This window comes from Ammospiza caudacuta, chromosome 3 (assembly GCF_027887145.1).
Source record: "Ammospiza caudacuta isolate bAmmCau1 chromosome 3, bAmmCau1.pri, whole genome shotgun sequence".
Classification (NCBI taxonomy): Eukaryota; Metazoa; Chordata; class Aves; order Passeriformes; family Passerellidae; genus Ammospiza; species Ammospiza caudacuta.
In genome coordinates this window covers 116,149,394-116,170,697 of record NC_080595.1, presented here as the reverse complement: position 1 = coordinate 116,170,697, position 21,304 = coordinate 116,149,394, and the positions used below count along the sequence as shown (strand labels likewise).

General features: G+C 44.0%; 1 protein-coding gene across 6 annotated transcripts in view; it reads left to right on the top strand.

Moving 5' to 3' along the window:
• Positions 1 to 21,304, top strand: part of HMBOX1 (homeobox containing 1) — a 110,341-nt gene that overhangs the window by 26,929 nt on the left and 62,108 nt on the right. For all 6 annotated transcript variants that reach the window (XM_058801719.1, XM_058801716.1, XM_058801718.1 and 3 more), the window contains exon 2: positions 20,359 to 20,442. In XM_058801719.1, the coding sequence (XP_058657702.1) occupies positions 20,420 to 20,442 (23 nt within the window). In that variant the 5' untranslated portion in view covers positions 20,359 to 20,419. The remainder of the gene's footprint in view (positions 1 to 20,358; positions 20,443 to 21,304) is intronic.

Below are 21,304 nucleotides of genomic sequence, written 5' to 3'. Positions count from 1 at the left end.
CTGGAGCAGTTCTGGGTAACCTTTGCAGTGCCTTCAGCAAAGGCAGTTTTCCTGGAGTGAAGGAGCTCCTGCACTTGGTTAATCCCTGCCTTGCTCCCCTGATCAATGCAGGAAAACAGCCTGCTGTGAAAATTTACCACCAGAGATCAATAAGCCCTGGCTACCCAACTGTATTAAAGGGAATTGATGGGCTGAGGGATCTTGTAAACACTTGTTTGTCCCATCAGCATGTTTGTGTGTGTGTGGTGATGGGCAGGGCGTCTCCAGGGCCCTGGCAGGGGGATGTGGCTCTGCCCGTGCTCGGGATCGCTGCGGAATCGCCTCCGCTCATCTTCTAAACCACTTTGGCTGCCCCAAGATGATTGCACATCAGGAATGGGAATGTTAGGGCTGATAGGGAATTTTATAAATTTTTGAATAAGGACACACAAGCTTTATTTATGCTGGCTGAATTGCGATTTAGAGAAATACACAGCTAACTTTGGCCCCTAGATGACATTTTAAGGGATAAACGATCAATGTTATGCAAATCAGTGAATTGATCAAAACTGGTGATTTAAATCACTTTGATTTACATCAGCAAGAGGGAAGCTTTGATTTAAATCATTGATTTTAATCTTGTTTTGGGATTGTACTTTCATTATTTTCCTAAAGATAGGTTGATTTTCATTGGCTGGTAACTATTGGAAGCGTGTTTATTCACAAACAGGTACAGCTCTTAAGTTAATTCCTTCATTTCTTTCTTTGGGCAGGAGCAGGAATGCTTAGCTGGTAGGGGAAATGGGGTGGGAATATGTCCTGAAGCAGGTACATAATTCAACAAATCCTCATTTAAATTCTGTAACGTTTACATTTATAAATGAACAAATTATTCCTTATATCTGCCAAGGAGGGCAAAAGTGCTTTAGCACTTGACTCTCCTTCCCAGTGCTTCTCTAGTTTTCACCAGCTAGGACTGGGATTTATTTCCCTTCCTTTCTTGCCTTCCAAAACACAGCAATAGCTAATGCTGCTAAATATTCTCCATGTAATTTTAAATAACATTGTACTAAGTTTATGTTTTGGAGTAGTTGATCAAAATTGTAATGTAACTGTTAAAAAATTAAAATATAATTCAAAACCTTTTTTTCACATCTTGCCTTATAAATTCTGATATTAATTCAGGAAGTTTCCTAGTATTTTTTTCATGGTGAATGTAATCCTGGTTTGGTAGTCAAGGTGAAAAAAGCACTAAGCTATGGAATACATATTGAATTTCTTATTTCCTCTCTGAAGGAGTTCAGCAGCAGATTTTTTTAATTTGAGTGTGGAGTGTGTCTCGCAGATGAGTTCAAGTGGTTTGGTCACTGTTTAAATTCCCCGAGCGAACGAGGCAGGCAGATGCTACTCTGTGTTCTTGTGATTAAAACCAAAACTCTTTCACACTTGTATTTTTTTGTTCCTGGGCCACAGGATTTACTGCAGCCTAAGAGCAGCTTCAGTGGAAATGGAATAAGCACAGACAAGAGATCCTGGCCTGTTTAGATTTTCTATTACACTTTGTTAACATTGATGGGATGATGATAGCTTTGTCTCAACTCTAAAAAGCACCTTAAATCCTTTGGTAATTAACTTTCTGCTTATTACTCTGCATCCTCAGCACTGTGTAAATATTTATGTTTAGGAAAAAAGGCAACAGTTTGAGGTGTTGAGCTGATAATTCCCATTTTCAACAATATCAAACCTGTGATGCTGCTTAGAGTGCAGAGCCTCTGGTGAAAGTTGCCAGCATTTGGGTAGAAGATGCTGCAGGGCCTCCCTTTCTTCCTCCCAGAAAATGAGAATTAATTATATTAATTGTACTTTTTTACTATTGTAGCACTTTAAAGCAAACTCCCTCCCCATGCTGATGAACTCCAGTTGCTGGACGTGCTGCGCTGTAAATCAGGGCAAAAGTGAGGTCCCAACGTTTTGTCACTCTCAGTTTCACTCGAGTTCTGTATTGTCAGGTCATTCATTTGCTGCTGTTTGTGTTCCTTGGTGATGGGGTGATAAATAGCTGTCCCTGCCATCACTCAAGTGCCTTCTGCTGGAAGTGACAAAGTGATGCAGGAACCAGGCTCTTGCAGATATTAAGCTGTGCTTAATAAGTTAGAAAACACTTAATTTTTTTCTGATGAGGACAAAATGTCTTTATAGGAATGCAAAACGCTGTTGCTGCTCAGATCTGTAAAACTGGAAAGGGGAAGTTAATGGTCCATATGACCTTACACCTCTGGGTGCTTCTGTCCGACATCCTAGATTAGGTTTTTGATTCTGAATCAAAAAATTCCATCCATATATGACTGCAAATCATATGTTAGTGGCTGAGATGGTTTATATATTGGAATATCCCTTTGCCATAAAAACAAGTTGAGATGGAATAGAAATGTCAAATGGTAAAGGGAAATTAAGTGGGAAGAGCTGTTTCCCCATACTTGTAACACAGAGAGTGGTAGATGTAAAACAGAGTGGAAGGATATCCTTCAGGATATGTGCCAGCCTGGATAAAAAAATGAGGATTTCTTGTCCATTGCTGTGAAACACTTGATTCTTGGTGGTGTTTTGTGTCTGGTCCCTTGAAGATGTGGCTGTGGGAGCTGCAGTCTTTGATCCCTGCTCATCAGCCCCTGTAGATCCAGATGCAGCACACACTTCCTCTTGCTCAGCTGCACAAGCAAAGCAAAACAGAATGGGAATGTGGGGCACGAACAGGACTGGAAACAAGATGTTGTGAAGTTCATGTAGAAGCTGAGAATGTGGCAGTAAAAGGATGGAGAGATGAATTCTGGGAGGATTCCTACGTTGGAAGGAAAGAGCAGGGACCTTTCAAGTGAACCTTTCAATAACCCACCCCGCTTGCCAAGAGTTGGGCAAACCCAACGTGGAAGTTTCTTGTAGGGAAATGAGGAATATGATGTTTTACAAGAAAGAGTCAACCTGATTCAAAAAAAGAATATTAGGAAAATAATTTCTGTGCTGGACTTCTGAAATAGCTCACTTGGGGAGCCTTAATATTCTGGTTGCTGTTCCCTGAGTTGCCATAAGCTTTTCCTGCCAGTAACTTCATCTCAATGCAGCAACAGTTATCTGTAAAGTCTAAGTGATCCTGCAATAAAAGGGCCTTCTTAATCAGAGATGGTAACGTCTGAGACAGTCAGTGCTTTCAGCATTGGCATCCTGTTCTGCTCAGGCAATCCCACGTAGGAGGAAGACAGACACAAAAAGTGATTTGGCTGTAATGCGGCAAAACAAATTCTGGCCAAATTGTGGACTTGGAGTTAATGGGTACACAGTGTTACTCTGCAAGTCTGCAGTGCTGCCTGGAAATCAGGGGCAGTTTTGTAGCCCGTTAACTACTTAGGACTGTTTTGTTATTTCAAGTTTGGCTTCAGCCAGTGAAAAATGGGGCACTTGCACGTCTTATATTTCAAAAATAAAAACGTTTTAAGAATATTAAGGGCAAGTCTTACTCGATTGCTTTAGAGCGGGCGCTGAGGCTGTGATCTCATCCATTTATATGCCGTGTGTGTGTCATCCCCCTTTCTCCCCCAGCCAACTGGATGGTGACTTATGGTGTCAGTTTTCTCCTTGTGGATGTGGAGAGAGCTTTTCCTGCCGTTCCATGTTTTACAGTGCATCCACGCTCCTCAACGGCTGCACATAAATTGTGCCCAGGCCATTTCGGAACATCGGATCCTGCGGGGTCAGACTGGCTGACGAGCCCAGGAACCAGTCTGTGATGGCAGTAAAAACACTCCTTGCACAAAGTCAGCCTTCTGCTGGCTGAAACCACACCCAGGGCTTCAGCTTTGGGGTTGTTCAATCTGGAGAAAAGGAGGCTTAGGGGGGTCCTTGTGGTTCTGCACAGTTCCCTGACAGGAGGGGACAGCTGGGTGTGAGTTGGGAACAGGAGAGGAAGCGGCCTCAGGCTGCCCCAGGGGAAGTTTAGGAGGAATTTCTCCATGGAAAGGATTGTCAGGCTTTGGAACTCCCCCAGTTCCAAGATGGCTTGGATTCCCCATCCCTGGAGGTGTCCAAGTAAGGCCTGGATGTGGCACTCACACAAGGTCATGATGGGTCACAGGTTGTGATAATCTTGGAGGTCTCTGTGATAGTCTTTTCCAGTCTAAATGATTTTGTGATTTATAGATTGACTGGCAAAATTTGGATCCTGCGGGGTCAGACTGGCTGAGGAGCCCAGGAACCAGTCTGTGATGGCAGTAAAAACACTCCTTGCACAAAGTCAGCCTTCTGCTGGCAGAAACCACACCCAGAGCTTCAGCTTTTGGGGTTGTTCAACCTGGAGGAAAGGAGGCCTGGGGGGACCTTCTGGTTCTGCACAGCTCCCTGACAGGAGGGGACAGCTGGGTGTGAGTTGGGCTCTGCTCCCAGGGAACAGGGACAGGAGAGGAAACAGCCTCAAGCTGCCTCAGGGGAAGTTTAGGTTGGATATTAGGAGGAGTTTCTCCATGGAGAGGAATGTCCCCAGTTCAAAGAGGGCTTGGATTCCCCATCCCTGGAGGTGTCCCAAGGAAGGCCTGGATGTGGCACTCACACAAGGTCGTGGTAGGTCACAGGTTGTATGTGATAATCTTGGAGGTCTCTGTGATAATCTTTTCCAATCAAAATGATTTTGTGATTTATGGATGGGCAAAATTTGGGCCATCAGGTGTCGTTTTTCTGCTCCTGCCCAAATCTCTCCATTATAATTTTTCCTGATAATCCTTGACCCTCATTCTGGAGCTCTTCCTCTGTGAGCTCTTTCCAGCAAAGGCACTTGCTGGTTCTTGCCTGATCAGTCTCAGTCACAAGTAAAAGTGGCTCCAAACAAGTTTTTACAGGTTAAGAGAATTTTTTAGATCAATCCTGTTTGGTTTTTTGCCAAGACCTTTATATTCCAAAGTATTAAGTCTGAGTAGTCTTTTGATATTAACTGCTGCTTGTTATTTACAGCATCAGGTATACCAAATAAATTCTTATTAAGTCAGGGCTTGGCAAAGTGAAGGACACAGGAAGGTATGATGTATTTATTTACTTTACATCTCTCAGCTTTTATTTTTTCACTTCAGATCATTTGACTCCACGAGCTGGAGCTGAAATAAGAGCAAATGTGAACTTTGTGAGGACAGTGGGAGAAGGGCTAAGACGTTTCACTTTCTGCTTTGGATTGTAAAGGAGGTCCTAAAAAAAGAGCCTTGTCACAGTTACCCCACTTGTCCTTTTCTTTCTCAAATCCTGAAATGGTTCTCTTGGTGCAAATTTGGGTGAGAACTGCAGGGCATCAACCAGCACTGTGCAATTATTAACCCTTTCCAGTGATCCAGGTATTTCATTATTTCCATCACCCCTCTCCTGTAGAGCTCATTATGTGTAATCTTGTGGCAGCAAAAGGGGAAAAGCTAAAACAGGTTTCTCCATCCCTGGGAGTGTCCAAGGCCAGGCTGGACAGGGCTTGGAGCAACCTGGGATAGTGGAAGGTGTCCCTGCCTGTGACAGGAGGTGGAATGGGATGGATTTAATGGCCCTTCCCATCCAAACCATCCCAGTATTCTGGGATAATCAGATTTTTTTTTTTTTTTAAATACAAAATCAGTCTAGGAAGATCCATCTATTTTGACTATGAGATGAGAACTCATAGCCAGTGACATTTGAGCTGTTCTGTTCTCTAGAGGAACTTGCAGCAGTCTGGCTGCTGTAACTTTGGAATTTCTTCAGGCGTTGTTTAAATTCTAGGACTGACCTCAGGCTTTGAATTTGGCTGTGCTTTCAGTGGTAAGTCATGTTTCAGCAGGGGTTAAACTGACTTAACAAATTGTCTCCTTGGGTGGATGATGACAAAGATAAGTGTGCCAGTGTGCCATTCTTTACTGGGTGTGGAGAATCATAAAGAACTAAGTAATTAATGAAGTTGAAAGTACCCCTTTATATAAGTCAGTGTTTTGGATAATATTCTTAGAACTAACTAAAAAGATAAAAATTCATCCTCCCGTCTCCTGTGCTTGGCAGCAGAATTGTTGGTCAGCAAGAATGTGCAGAACTTTGTGAAAAATTGTTTTTTTAGATAATGGCCTGTTGCAGACTGTCTAGAGGAACTCACATTTTATTTTTGGCATATTGCATTAAACAGTAGCTCTTATATATTTTAGGCCTGATGTGCTGATTTATATATCCTCCAGTCCTCTGGTGGACATCCAATTTCCAAACTTGGATACCTCTCTTGAGTAACTAAAATTTTTAGTTCTCAGACAGGAAGAGTAACTTTCCAAGTCAGTATCTGTCTAGCTCAGACAAAAACCATAAGGTGATGATGGGGATGGATCTAAAACGTGCACAGGAAAGGCTTTACACTCATTCCCACCTGGATTTTGGGGTGAAGACCTTTGGACATCTTGGCTGTCCTTTTGATCAATATCCAGGCACTTGGAGAAGGCCTGGAAACTTAAATAAAAGTTCAGAATCAAAGTGGAAGTCAGGTTTGAATTAAAAATACTGGGCTTTTTCTTTCATTGCCTTAAAACTGGAAGCTTGTTAACAGCAGCTCATTGTTTTTTTGGAGATATTGCACAAATATTTTTGAATTTTCTTGGTACAGCCAGTTTTGCAGGGGGAAAATGCAGTTCCTTGATGGTACAGCCACAACTCTTGAAATAAGTTTTGGGGGGATGCTGCTGGCTCATCTTGGTGCCCCAGCAGCTGGAAAGTGAAGGATGGAAGCATTCACACCACAGAAAGATCATGCACCTATTTTTAATTGACAGTTGTTGTAACTTTAATTAATATTTGAATGACACACCTGTGTAAATATGGGTTTGTCTCCAACTGCTGCTTCTCTTGTTTTAGAGTGCAACTGAATGGGATGAGATTAATGGGACTCTTCCATTTATTCGGGATGAAAATAAAATGGGTACATAAAAATATATAATTACATAAAAATTACATAAAAATAAAATTACATAAATACAAACCTCCTTCCAGGAGTCTGAATGACCAAATATAAAGAATCTTCTCAGATCTTTGAAACACAGAGTGAGGTGTGGAAATGCAAAAACGTGTTTGGAAATGATGGAAGACAGGGCTGGTTGCAGAGTTTTTGTCTGTGGATTGTCATTCCAGCAGGTAACACAGGTTGAATTAAGGAGGGTTTGGACAAATCTGATGTCAACAGCCCATTGGTGTTACAGCTCAATGCTTTGGAATATACAAAATATATAAATGTGGGGGATAAATTCATGGGTTTTAGATATTATTTTGGCCCCTTTGCTGCTGCTTCCCCTAGCACTGACCTGGACCTTGTGCTTAATCTAAGCTCAAATGTTTGTTTCATAAACCAGCTGTAGTAGATAATGCATTTTCTTCTTGTTTCTGGAAGTGCAAAAACTCCATAATCAATCAGCTTTGAGAATTGATGGCAAGTCTGCCTGTGTTGAGTACAGATGATTTGTTCCTAATTCTTCCCATCCCTTTGCCTTCTGACTGGCTCACAGTTAGCAGGTTTCCTGCAGACAATTACCTGCATCCCACTTGCATTATATATGGAGAAAAAGAAAGTTTTCAGAGAAGTTAGCAAGTGAAAATGGAGAATGTAATGGCAGCCAGAGCTGTAGCCTTTGCTGCCAGTGACATCTATAATTATATATGGGGCACATACATTCTAGCAGATCCTTGCATTTAACCACCCTGGTTTAAGCACAGACCAAATTTAGGATCTGAGCTTGGTGACCATGGCCCTCACTAAATCTCTAATTCCATCTTCAGCCATTTACTGTCTTTCTCAAATGCTCAGTGAGACTTTTTTTTCCCCTAGTTGTTCTGTGGAACAGCTTTGATTTTTCTCACTTTGTGGTTATTTTAAGCTTCAGAAAACAATAAGAATGTACTTTCTTTTTTTTTTCCCCTCTTTCCTCTGTGCTTTTATGAAAGCAGAATCTGTGTAGATAAAGCACAGTTGATCTGTTACGGATTACTGTTTCTCAGTTATTCTTTTGCTCTTGCATATCATGCCTTTATGTAGAAGAATATTTAAAGGTGCCGTGTAGAACAGTGAGATGAAAGATTCTTTGTGCATTGAAGAATTCTGGTGTCACAGGAGTCCACCTGTTCTCCCCTAACTTTTTTTTTTTTTTTTTTTTTCAAACAAGTTTATTTAAAGTGGTTTTTAGTGCTTAGAAAAGCTGCTGCCTTTTGACAGCCTTCAAGATTGAAAGGCTGTCCCCACAGGTGGTGGCAGCAGCGCTGTGGCCTGGAATTCAGGGCACAGGAGTGGGAATCAGAAGATCCACATTCTGTTCTCATCTTTATCTCAGCTGACCTTGAGTCAAGTAGCAGCAGCTGAGGCTCAGTTTTCTGGGGGGAGTTTTACCCCAGCTCACGAGCACGTTGTTGTAAAGGTTTGCTGCTGGCTAAGGGGAGAAAAGACAAAGGATAAAAACTCCTTGAATCGTCATCAAGCCACACAGCTCGTGTCCAGTCTGCCAGCCATGAGAATAATTGGCAGTTTTCAAGTTTTCAGGAGAAGATATTACCAGCAGCCTATGGAAAACCTCAGGATGAGTGGGAGTTCTTTTTGTCTGTGGAAAACTGTCTCAGAGGGGCTAACAAAGCCAAGCTGCTATCTTTTGGTGTGTCCTACATGAATGAAACCGTGATGATTTCTGTGGAGAGTTGAGCTGGATCAGCCCAGAGAGCCATGGGATGTAGCTTTGTGTGTCACATTGTGGCCAGTGTGGGACAATTAATGCACCCATCCAGCTTGGAAAGCTCCTCTGATTAAGCACCAGAGGAGCTTTCTTTTTGACCCTTTCAGGCCATCAGCTCAATTCCCAGAAGCTTCAGATTTAATTACCCAAATCATTACCACAGCAGGCATAGCTGCAGATTTTATTAATGACCATAAAATTACTGAATCCTTTTTAAAATGAGTGTGGATTCCCAGCCAGAAGTTCCCTTCACACCTCAGCTCTAGTACAGGTGAATCCCACAGGTTGGTGCAGCACCTTGGCAAGTGCCAGTTTCTGCACCTGTTTTCCTCCAAATTTACTACCACTAGTAATATCCTTCTGCAGTTCTGCCACCAAATTCGGGTGTTCTTGCCCCTCAAGTGGTAGCTGAGCTGAAGTTTTACAATTCTCAGAGCTTGTTCTTATACCTTTAGCAGCAGCCTGACCTTTACACCTCTCTGTTTCAGATTCCTTCCACTCACTCTGCTGCCTTTGTGCCTATCCCTAAAATGTTCTTTAATCCATTTCAATTCCTTCTCCCTGCACAATACTTTATGACTTTGTAAATCAGCCTGAGTGGTACAAAATCAAATGCTTTCCTGAGATCCTGATAACTTATGTCCACTGTTTCACTCTTGTCTAACCTAACGATTTGGTCGTATAATAAAAAGGATTTCAGCAGATTTGTCAGGCATGACCTTCCTTTTATGAATCCGTACTGAATGTCCTCTACTAAATTATGCATTTCCAAATGTTCTGCAATTTTGGCTTTTATCAACACTTCCAATACATACCCACAGCTGAAGCTGGATTTCCTGTTGGAAGATTCAGCAGAACTCTGTCACAGCCCAATGAAATTCATCAGTTTTTCAGAAACCTCCATCATACAACTTCACCTTCTTGTCCTCATCTTACTGAATGGTTCTTTCTGAGAAAGAGTAGGTTTAGATTGGATATTAGGGAGAAATTCTTGGCTGTGAGGATGGGGAGGCCCTGGCACAGGGTGCCCATAGAAGCTGTGGCTGCCCCTGGATCCCTGGAAATGTCCAAGGGCAGGCTGGATGGGGCTTGGATCAACCTGGGATAGTGGAAGGTGTCATGTTTGGAATGAGGTGAGCTTTAAACCACCTTTCTGTCCCACACTATTCTGTGATTCTATAATCCTTGACTTTAGAATCAGTATTTTGGTTTATAGCGCTCTTACAGTCCTGAGTGCTCAGGAAATACACAGGATTGGTGTCACATATGTGGAATGAGTTGCTGAGTCTCAGCCCACTCACAGGTGAGGGGGTTTAGGCCAATAGCTCAGTCTAAATTTGGTCTCAAGCTTCCTAAACAGTTTCAGTTGAGACTGGAGGTCAGTTCACATCTCTGTGCATCCATTTATTTTCCTTGCCTGTTTCCTAAAGAGCGTTTTCCATTGCACACTTGTGTTGTGCTTTTGGCTGAATATGTATGTGTGAGGGGGGAAGGGAAACTCCAAATCCTCTGAGTGTTCTTGCTTAAAGCCCTTATGTTTGTGCTTATAGCTACTTTGAACGTATACCTTGTCACTTGGGCTATGCTTCCAAATCTGGATTTCTCTTGGAGGGATGTTCTGACCCACCTACTTTGCATTGCTGATATATTTAGCAAAGTTTTGCCGTAATAATCCTCTGGTGCTGTCCCAAAGCTGTCACCTGCTCTGCTGCCTCTCTCCTTCCCTGGCCCCTTCCATGCGTCAAAAGCCGCCTGCCAGAGTTCTGCACAGGATCAGGGGAATGATTTTAAGCTGAGAGTAGGTTTGGATTCTGTTTTGGGGAGAAATTCTTCCCTGTGAGGGTGGTGAAGCTCTGGCACGGGGTGCCCAGAGAAGCTGTGGCTGCCCCTGGATCCCTGGAAGTGTCCAAGACCAGGTTGGATGGGGCTTGGAGCAACCTGGGATAGTGGAAAGTGTCCCTGCCTTTGACAGGGGGATGGAATGTGATGAGTTTTAAGGTCCCTCCCAACCCAAACCATCCTGGGAGTCCATGATTCCTGGCTGATGCAGAGCAAAGGTGCTGCTCAGCCTGGTTAGATTGAGAATGGCACAGGAGGATCCTGGGTGGATCTACAACTCCCTGACAGGAGGGAGCAGCCAGGTGGGGATTGGCCTCTTCTCCCAGGTTAAAACAGACAGGACAAGAGGAAATTACCTCAAGCTGTGCCAGGGGAGGTTTAGATTGGATGTTAGGAACAATTTCTTAAACAAAAGGGTGGTCAGGCATTGGAAGGGGCTGCCAGGGAGGGTTGGAGTCCCCATCCCTGGAGGTGTCCAAGGAAGGACTGGACTGCACAGGAGGGTCCCAGCTGGATCTACAGCTCCCTGACAGGAGGGAGCAGCCAGGTGGGGATTGGCCTCTTCTCCCAGGTCGAAACAGGACAAGAGGAAATTGCCTCAAGTTGTACGAGGGAAAGTTTAGATTGGATATAAGGAGCAATTTCTTAAACAAAAGGGTGGTCAGGCATTGGAAGGGGCTGCCAGGGAGGTTTGGAGTCCCCATCCCTGGAGGTGTCCAGGGAAGGGCTGGATGTGGCACTCAGTGCTCTGGACTGGTGACAAGGTGCGGATCAGTCACAGCTTGGATTCAATGATCTTGGAGGCCTTTTTCAACCTCAGTAATTTGGGATTCTGGGATCCCAGTGCTGGAACAGAACATCTGGGGATGGAGTATTTGTTAAGACTAGAGGGAATGGTCTGTTCTTTAGCCTGGAATCAGCTTTTAGAGCACAAGCACCACTGGATCCCTGCTTGGGTCTGTGTCTGCCCTGTTTCTGCTGCTTATTGAAGGAGAAAATTGGAGTTATGGAGATACTTAACTTAAAATTACAGAAGATCCTCAGTGTTATAGATTGGCTTTTCTTTAAAAAGCCAGGTTCTGCCTCCCTCCTCCAACCTTCCTGTTAGATGTCATCCAAGATGGATTCCAAGTGCAAAAAAAAAAAAAAAGAAATAAAGCAAGTGAACCTGCAGCAAGTGAATCATTCCTACTAAATTTAAACCACTTATTATGGGGAGGGAAAAAAAAAAGAGAGAACTCGGATTACAGGTTTAGCAAGCGTGAGCACATACTTCAGCGTGTATTGCTGGATTTGCAATTGCCAAACTACCGATTTCTTGGAACTCTGCTATTAACATTGTTAAGCAGTGTTCCAGACAGTCACTCCTATAAATCCTGTTAATATGTTAAGCAGGACAAGGCCTTTGAAAGAATAATATTTAGCTGGCGAGTGATCTCCATTTGGGTGTGTGGTCTGGGCTAAGGTAGGGGAAGTGACTGTGCTTGCTCTTGGAGTGTGTGGCTGGAGCATCCAGTTGATGTTTGCTTGGATGTTACTGCCATTTCTAGTAGGTGCTTGGGAATTTTATTTATTTTTGGGGAAAAATGTGTTTAACAGGGGGTATGAAGGGGCCAGCAGAAAACTGGAGAGGGACTTTGGTAAGGAGCATGAGGGACAGGACACAAGGAATTGCTTCCCACTGCCAGAGAGCAGGGCTGGATGGAATATTGAGAAGGAATTCTTGGCTGTGAGGGTAGGGAGGCCCTGAGATGGAATTCCCAGAGAAGCTGTGGCTGTCCCTGCATCCCTGAAAGTGTCCAAGGCTGGGTTGGACAGGGCTTGGAGCAGTCTGGGGTAATAAAAGGTGTTCCCACCCATGACACAGAGTGACACTGGATGAGCTTTAAGGTCCCTTCCAGAACAAACCATCCTGTGATTCCATGATTCTCTAGCTCTTAACTTTGGAATTAGTATTTTGTTTCACATGGCTTTGAGAGGACTCTGTGCTCAGGTCAGGGTACCAGCTGCTCCCACCTGCAGTTCAGCAGGGTGGGTGTCACACATGGAATGAGTGTCACCCCTGCCCCGTGCAGGGACAAGTCATCTCTGTCCTGCATGAGTCACTGGGTAGAAACAAGCTGAAGTCTCTGGTATAAAGTCACCAGAGCACAGCTTCACCTTGGACTAAAAGCTCATCAAGCTCTCCCTTGTATCTGCTGCTGTTCCTCTGCAGGGGTGGCAGAGCCCCTCAGGCTTTCTGGCAAAGCTGTGAAAAAGGAAACTTTGATCGGCCTCTTTGCTTGCCATGGATAATTCCTGTAGAGGGGAAGCTGATCAAAGTCCAGGTCAGCTGGGAGGAAGAAGAGGGGAAGCAGAAAAGGACGGTGGAGCCGCAGATCGATATTTTCAGCACAACAGGTTGACAAGGGCACGGGGTGGAGCGGGGAGAGGGGACGTGTTTGATCTGTGCTGCTGCAATGGGGACATGTCTGCCACAGCCCAGCCCTGCTCCAGCATCCCTGGCACACTCAGGATTCTCAGATAACTCCTTGTGTTCTGAAGTGAACAACACAGGGGTGCCCTGGGTGCCCTGTGACCTCCAGCAGAAATGACCACCAGACCCTGGTGATGCTGCCCTGCTCTCAGCCTCCTTTTATGGCACAATTTTTATGTAGACTTTTTTTTTGGAGGTGAAAAAGAGCTGCATTCTTATTTTATTACAAGTAACGGAGAGCTCACAGCATTTTTCAGAACACCATTTTATATTTTGTAAAGTTCCTACCAAGTTTATTGTTTGTACAGCATTTTATCACATTCCTTTTTGGGAAAAAGTAATGATGATCTTAAATCCAAAGCCTGTTTTAAAACAGATAATACTTAAATTTTATGCAGTGAATTTGCTATTGTCAAGCAATACCACTTTCCTCCTAATGTTTTCTCTTGTGCCATACAGCAGTGCAAAAATAAAGGATTGTGAGGCATGAACTTGTTTCTCTTGCTTGTTTCTGCTACAAGTGATGGCAGATACAATTCTGGTTTCTTTTTTTGGGTCAGCAACTGGGTGTAGGTTCTTGAACTCAATTCACCTGAATGTGCTTCTTGTATTGAGCATCTTCACTGGATTGTGTAGTTGCAGTTCTCTGTCTCTGCCAAGGGTTTTACATCCATGCAAATGCAAATTCCAAGCGTGGTGGACCACTCTATGAAAAAAAAATGCAGCTTTTGGAAGTGTTGCCTGATTTGGCACAGGAAAAGTTAAAATCAAGTCAAATAAAAAGGAAATCAAGTTTGATTCAATCAACACATTTCAAAGCCCTTGTCTTGCAATTAATCTCCCTTTGTCAAGGACCCAATGCCAAGTGCAGTTTCTGGAATTCCACTAAAGAGGGTTTGGGGCATTTACAGAGGTGTTCCCTGGAGAGTCAGGGATGAAGGAAGGTCCCTTCCTGTCCAGGTGGATTTCTTGGAGCTGTCGTATCTTCTGCAGTGTCCCTTGTTGAACCTACCCTTTCCCCACACAGAATCTCTGAGTTCCTCTTGCTGGTGGACTCCCGAATCCCCTTTGAGACAAGCAGTCTGCAGTGGAGGTGGATTCATGGTGCTGGGCAATAGAGCACCTCACTTCACTAGGCATGTCCAGGGCTCCTGTGTCTCTCACAGAAAACTGTCAAGGTAATTAGTGCTAATTCGATGGGTTTTGAAGGAGCCTCTCATTTATTGTATGTTTGGACTCAAGGACTTGGCAGTCTCCCATCCATCAGTTTTGTTGGATGGATGAAGAAGTGTTCCTTGGAGTGTACCTGGAGTTCAAGGTGCAAACCCTGCTGGTGTCATGTGGGGGTTTTAAATCTCAGTTCCACTCCAGGGCCTGTCTTGCCTCTTGTAGCTCTGTAGGAGTCAGGTGGTTCCTAATTCACTTTTCCTCCCCCATTTCAGTGCTCAAAGTGATCTGAGGTGGCTCAGAACCTGTTTGATCCCTCAGGAAATGGAGTTGTAGCAGTCATTGGCTGTCCCTACTGGTCAGGAGTTTGTGCCATTCTTCTGCTGGTGACATTCACATGTCATTTCAGCTGGAAAAAAAACAATTCAAGTCTGGTCTTTGATTCCAGGCAAATTTTTAGCCATGATTGGAGGGGTCAACATGCAGCAATCCAGGAGATACAGGAGGTTGGGATGTTAAGGTTGGAAGCTCAGTTGTGAGCAATAACCAAAGTACAACCCAGGTGCTCTGCTCACATGGGTCTGCAGGGGTGGCTTGGTGACAGAATTTCATTTCCAGCTGCCATTAAGGACAAAGCGACACTAAATAACATCCTTTTACTGGGATTGCATTGCATTTGATGGATCTCTGGGACTTCTGGTCCTTTTACTGATGGTCACTTCTGCCTGTCTGGAAATCTTGGAGTTTGGGGAACTTCATGATTTTGTGACCTCAGTTTTTCTGTAGTGGGATCTGTTGCCACTCTGCCTCAAAATGGAGCCTGGCCTCTGCCTCGTGCTCTAGGAAATCCCAATAAATCTGGGCAAGGAGGTTTCTTTTGCATGGGATTTGGGAGGGAGAAGATGGGAGAAAGAGTTTTGACTCTGATCCTTGGCTAATTGTCCTGTGTTAGTGAGCTGCACGGCATATTGTAGGAGCAATCATTTATTTGCTTTTCTACGTTTACCTGTAATAAATGATAAGCTGTGGCTGTATCATAAGAATGAGGTGTTTGTTTTCTAAAGGGGAGAGGTTTCTGCCAATGTTTTCCCCTCAGAGTTCAGAGAAAAAAAAAGATTCCATAAAAAAAATTGTAAACTTGTTAACTTGTTAAGGAGCTGCTGCATTCCCTCACCATAATCCCAAAATATGGCCTGCTCCAGGGTTGTACTGTGAAAGGTTTGGTAAACAACACAGTCACAGTAAGAATGAAAATAGCAGTGGCTGGAGGTGACTTCTGAGCATTTTTTCCAAGGATTTTTGTGTTCACAAAAAGTGTTTCCACTCACTGACGCAGCTTGCTCAGAGAGAACGAAGTCTTAAATTTTGAAGATACTCAGGACATGGTCCTGAACAGCTGGTTTTGGTGGCCCTGCTTGAGCAGGGAGCTTGGATAAAAGGATTTCCACGTGGAACTGGATGCTGCACGTCACCAAGCCATGGGGTGTGCTCAGGAGGTGGCAGTGCCTGGAGAAGGTTCCTGGCCTTGCTTCCCAGGGCACAAATAAAACACATCCTTGAGTCATATGGCAGAGCTTTTTTTAAATTTTTTTTTTTCCTAATATGCCTATTTTGGGAAAATGGGCTAGAGAGTCCTAGATTAGCTCCAGTATTTTGGACATTAGTCCTACTTTTGTGTGTGTACCCAGAAGAATTTGAGTTTTGATACAAATGCAGTACCTGGGCTTTGAAAAGCACTGGGTAAATAAGAGCCTGTCTGAACATCTCCCAGGAATAAAGGACTTGGAGCTGGCAGAGGAGGGCTGGAATGTGAAGCCAGACACATTCAAAGTAGAAATCAAGTATGAATTTGTAGTGGAGAGGGTGATTAATCACCAGGATGAGCTGGAGTGGATGGATCCTTGGTCTCTTGCTGGTTTTGAGGCAGGATGTTCTGGGACAGAAGTTAAACCAGGTAACAGCTTTACTTCACACTGCCCTCAGTGGAGAGAAACTTATTGAATCCAAAATCATTTAGGTTGGAAAAGACCTCCAGAATCATCCAGTTGGAATGAGTCCCACCTTTGACAGATGCTTGTCACCCAGACTAGAGCATTGAGTGACACATCCAGTCCACCACCTCCCTGGGCCCACTCCAATGTTTAGCAACCCTTTCCATGAAGAAATTCCTCCTGATGTCCAGCCTGAACCTCCCCAACACATCTTCGTGGACATGTGTGCACACATGTGCCCAGGATCTGCCCAGAAGACCTCACAATTCCTACAGACCTTAAGCTGTACATTGAGTAAAAGGCCTAAATTTTTAATTTTTCCTGTTTCTAGGAGAGCATTGGTTTGTAATTATGCATGCAGTTGGGGGTCTGCCTTTACTGCAAGTTCAGCAGTGGTAGAACTTTGTTCTTAGGGCTGAATTTCTTGGTGGTTCTGCATTTCAGGAGTGCTGTGACAATTGCAGTGCTGGGGCCTCTGCTGTGTTCAGCCACTGACACTGCCCTGGGTGGCTTTAAGCCAAGAATTTAGCCCCTCTGTTCATGTTTTACTTAGGTCAAAATGTTGATGTTTGTCTTCCCCAAGGACAAAAGCTTTTAGTTTGTTATTTGTAAATCCCATTTTAAGAACTCACCAAGGAAGGTATTAGTGAAGTACAAAGTGATGGCTTTTTAAAAAAAAAAATTATACTGTGTGAGTCACTCAGAAATTAAAAGAGAAAATTAGTTTCTCTTCCAAATAAGTGATATCAGCCTCATCTTTACCAAGTGACTTTCTCCTTGCTTTTGCTGGGTGTTGTGGATCAGGGTGAACTCTACTTCAAAACATTTAATTGCACACAGTGAGAAATGAAGAAAACTGAAGGGGATCCCAAGAATGTATTAAAAATCAGAACTAAAATGAGAATGATTTCATGTCAAGTGAGACAAATGCAGAGTTGATACTCCAGTGCTTCACACTTCCACTTGTCCTTGGCACTGAGAAAATGAGATTTTTAATATCTGAAAAACAGATTGCCATGAAGACTCATCCATTGTAAATTTAAGCTGCCTTTATAGCAACTTAAGCTGGGGACAAGATTGTTCATTACATCTGATTCTACAACTGCAGCCACGATTTCCATATTAATAGTGACTGTTTTTTTTTTTATTGTCTCTACCAGAAATAGGAAGGGGAGCTGGTTGTGTTTTCCCTGGCTTAGCAGATAATTTATTTAATGAATAATGCGAAAAGAGCAAAGGTTTGTGAATTCTTACTCCCATATCACCACAAAGAGTGGTGACACCTGCCTCAGAGTGCTTTGGTGCTAAAAGGAGGCTGAGGGAAAGAGGGACATTGACTCATGATTCAGAGTCAGGATTTGTTGCTGATGGAATTTATGTTGGTCAGGATTGAATTGTTTTGACTCCGATTTTAGGTGAAGGGTTTGCTTGTTCCCTGCCTGATGTGCCCTTAAGCTACAAAAGCATTGAAGCAACTTCTCACATGTGTCTGGGGGTGGGGAAGGTATTTCTGTGCCACTGAACTTTAGACCAACGTGGAGTCAAAGGCTGTTTGTGCCCCTTTTCAATAGCGGCCGCTGGGGCTGGCAGCGGCCGGAGGAAGCACCAGCTTCCTCTCCTTTCTCTGGAGCTGGGTTTCCTTTCACCAGCCCTGCTCCCAAGGCAGACCTGAGCCTTCCCTGTCCTCCCTTGCTTCATCTGTGGTTGAATTCTGAATGCAGTAAACCTGCTTGACACTTAAATGTAACAAAACCAGAGAATTATCTCTATTTTCGCATGGATTTGCTGCTGTTTATTTCTGCGGAAATCCTGATGTTCTCTGTCTGCACTCCCAGATCTGCAGTCTCTTGGAAAAGCTCATCTTCCTCCTCTAATCACGTCCCAAATTTGGTCTGGATCCTAATGGCTCTTCTCTTAAAACATCTGAGGTCCATACCAGCTTTTTCCTCTTTCATTGCTATCACTAATATCATCCTCCTGCCTTTGTCATCTCAAAACCTGAGTTACAGCAGCCTTTTCTTTGCTTCTCTTATCTCATCTCCTCATGTTCTACTTTTAATCCTGCATTTCATGATGATGGAAGGTGATTTTTTTTTCCTTTCTGGGTTTTCTTCTTTTCTACATCCATACCTCTCACCCTGGAAGCAGATCTCTCTCTGAGGAATCCAGTTCTTTATCATTAGCCCCTCTGACCTTCAGAAAGTTTGTATATATTCAAGTCTAATTTGTTCCTCTTTGGAAAACAAAACAGCTCTCTGTATTAAAATTTGGCAAGAAGTCAGCAGCATGATCTCATGTTTTTTGTGACTGCCTTGGGGGGAATATGTTTAAAATGCAGTTAAGAAATTGGACAGAGGAGGGGTTTGGTGGGGGAGTCTCTCTGAAAGGTTTGGGGTGGCTGACAGGGAGGGACCTGAGTGTTTGGCTCTTCCATCCCTCAGTGGTTGGGTGTCAGTGATTCTCTCTGAACGTGGCCTCTGGGGGTCTGCTGGGACCATTCATCTTGGTCACCTCATTCCTGGAGAGAAAGAGGCAGCTCAGGACCTCAGTGTGGTCCAAATGAGTTGTTCTGGAAGAGCAGCAGCCAACTCTCAGCACCTCCCCTCCCTGGAAACACCCAGAGCTTTCCCTGGTCACAGGTGGTTAGGAGAAAGTTCTTATGGACAGACCTGAACCTCCCAGGAAAGCTGGTGGTCAAAAGCTGAGTGCTTCCACATCTGGGAAAGCTCATTCAGCCCAAACTTTGGTCCTGAAAGTTCATGAGGTTCTTCCTGGAGGAAAAACCCACGAGGAAATGGTATCACTATCCCTGGAGGGATTTAGGAGCCGTGTGGATGTGGCACTTGGGAGTGCTGGGGTAACAATTTCTCTTCATGCTCTTGAATGAGGTGGTTTTCCTCCTGTGCTCTGCTTTGTGAGACCTCATGTGGAATTCTGTGTCCAGCTCTGGGTTCCTCAGCACAGGGGAGATGTGGAGCTGTTGGAGTGAAACCAGAGGAGGCCACGGAGCTGCTCTGAGGGCAGGAGCCCCTCTGGAGCCAGATTGGGAGAGCTGGGAATGTTCAGCCTGGAAGAGGCTCCAGGGAGAGCTCAGAGCCCCTTCCAGGGCCTAAAGGGGCTCCAGGAGAGCTGGAGAGGGACTGGGGACAAGGCATGGAGGGACAGGACACAGGGAATGGCTTCCCACTGCCAGATTGCAGGGATAGATGGGATATTGGGAAGGAATTGTTCCCTGTGAGGGTGGGAGGCCCTGACAGAGGTTTCCCATCTGTGGCTGCAGTGTCCAAGGCCAGGTTGGATGGGGCTTGGAGGAACCTGGGATGGTTGAGGATGTTCCTGTTCATGGCAGGGGGAGGGACAGGATGAGCTTTAAGGTCCATTCCAACCCAAACCATTTTGGGGTTCTGTGATCTTAGGGGGCTTTTCCAGCCTGACCAGCTCAGTGCCTCTGCATCCCTGTGTGCCCAGTGGGCTCCATCTGGGAGAGGTGCAGTTCTTCCCCAACACCTTCAGCAGGTGTTGAGGGAGGAACAGTCATTCTCTAATGTCTGGACCACTTTTAACCACTGAGAACAGCCAAGATCTGTCCATCCACGGCTGCTCTCCATGGATTAGCAATCCACAATTGCTGATGTTACAAATGGAGCAGAGGAAAATTATCCCATGCAACTCCCTATGCTGCTGTATCCACTCATTTTCTAGCTCTGTCTGGATATAACATCCTGCTTTTCTCTTCCCTCTTGTTAATAGTTTGACTTTTGGAGCACTTTCAGTCCGTGTTAGTTTGTGGAGAAAGACATCAGCAGTGATAGCTGAGGAAAATTCTATTAGGTCATTCCTCCTCAGAACACAGTACCTGTCTCCTGAGCTCTTTGAGGATGTTGGCCAAATAATCCTTTTAATAGCTTTTGTGAGTTAAAAGGGTAGGTAACTGTCATAAGGCTAAATGATTGCATAGATTAATTTACTTGTGGTCGAAAGAAATCAATTGTAATTTAAATTTTTGTCTCTGGACTGATTACAACACCAGACATCAACTTTCTCCATAAGAATCATTGAAGTCTGTGAGTCTGGGTTAGTGACAGATTATCCAGAATGATGTGATTGGATCCCTTTGCCTCTCCCAAACCTCTCTAATGTTCTTGGATCTTTTCCTTGTGTCTTCCAGAATGGTGAATAACACTGAAGACCCTCAAGAGGCTTTGTAACGTCCCATCCTCATGTAAAGTATGCTCAGAACTTTTCCAGTAGTGTAAGTACAAGCTGAAGAAACTCATAACAATTCAGAGTAATTTTGTGGTGTTCTTCTGTTAAATTGTCTAAAAAAGCAGAGAAATGGCTACAATGATTATGAGCAGTTGGCTGAGTTGGAGAGTTTCACTGGTTTAGTGGAAGATTTAAACCAGGGAAGACATTTAAACCAAAACTAGTAAAATAACTGAACATTTAAATTAGGGAGTAGTAACACTGAATTGCTCACTTGGTCTGCCTCATGTATTGTTTGTGCTTCTGCATTTCTGTCACTGAAACAGAAGGACAATGATGCACTTCTTAGAAAATCAGTCTTGATCAGAGAAAAATCAGTGTTAAAGGAGAGATCTCCATACAGCAGCTGAACAAATGAGAGGGATAAAGAGTTTAACACCACTCTAGCTTTGCTGAAAGGGATGAGCCACCTTCATTTAGTAGCCTCTGGCAGAGACAGAAAACCTGGGGCACCTCACCTAATCCTGGTGCTGGATGTGTTGGTCCAAGCAACTCAAGTATCTTCAGTGCCAATTGTCCAAATCTCATTGTGGAATTTCAAATCAGTTTGTTCCTTTTAATTACTTCTGTCATATATCTTCAATTTCATTGGTTTCCATGCTGTTTCTTCAATAAATAAGCAAATTAATTCAAATTTTGAAGCTTGTCAGGCTGAAAGGAAGGGCTTGACCTGCATTGTGCTGTCACTGGCCAGTCCTGCATGGCTGTTCACAATATCCCTGTTACAGGCACAACCAAATGCTCATCCCCTGCAATCAGATTCCTGAGATACTTGGACCTCTTGATTTCAGATTGTTCCTTCTGTCAGGTCTGGAAAGAGAAACCTTTTCTGCAGGATAGGTAGCAAG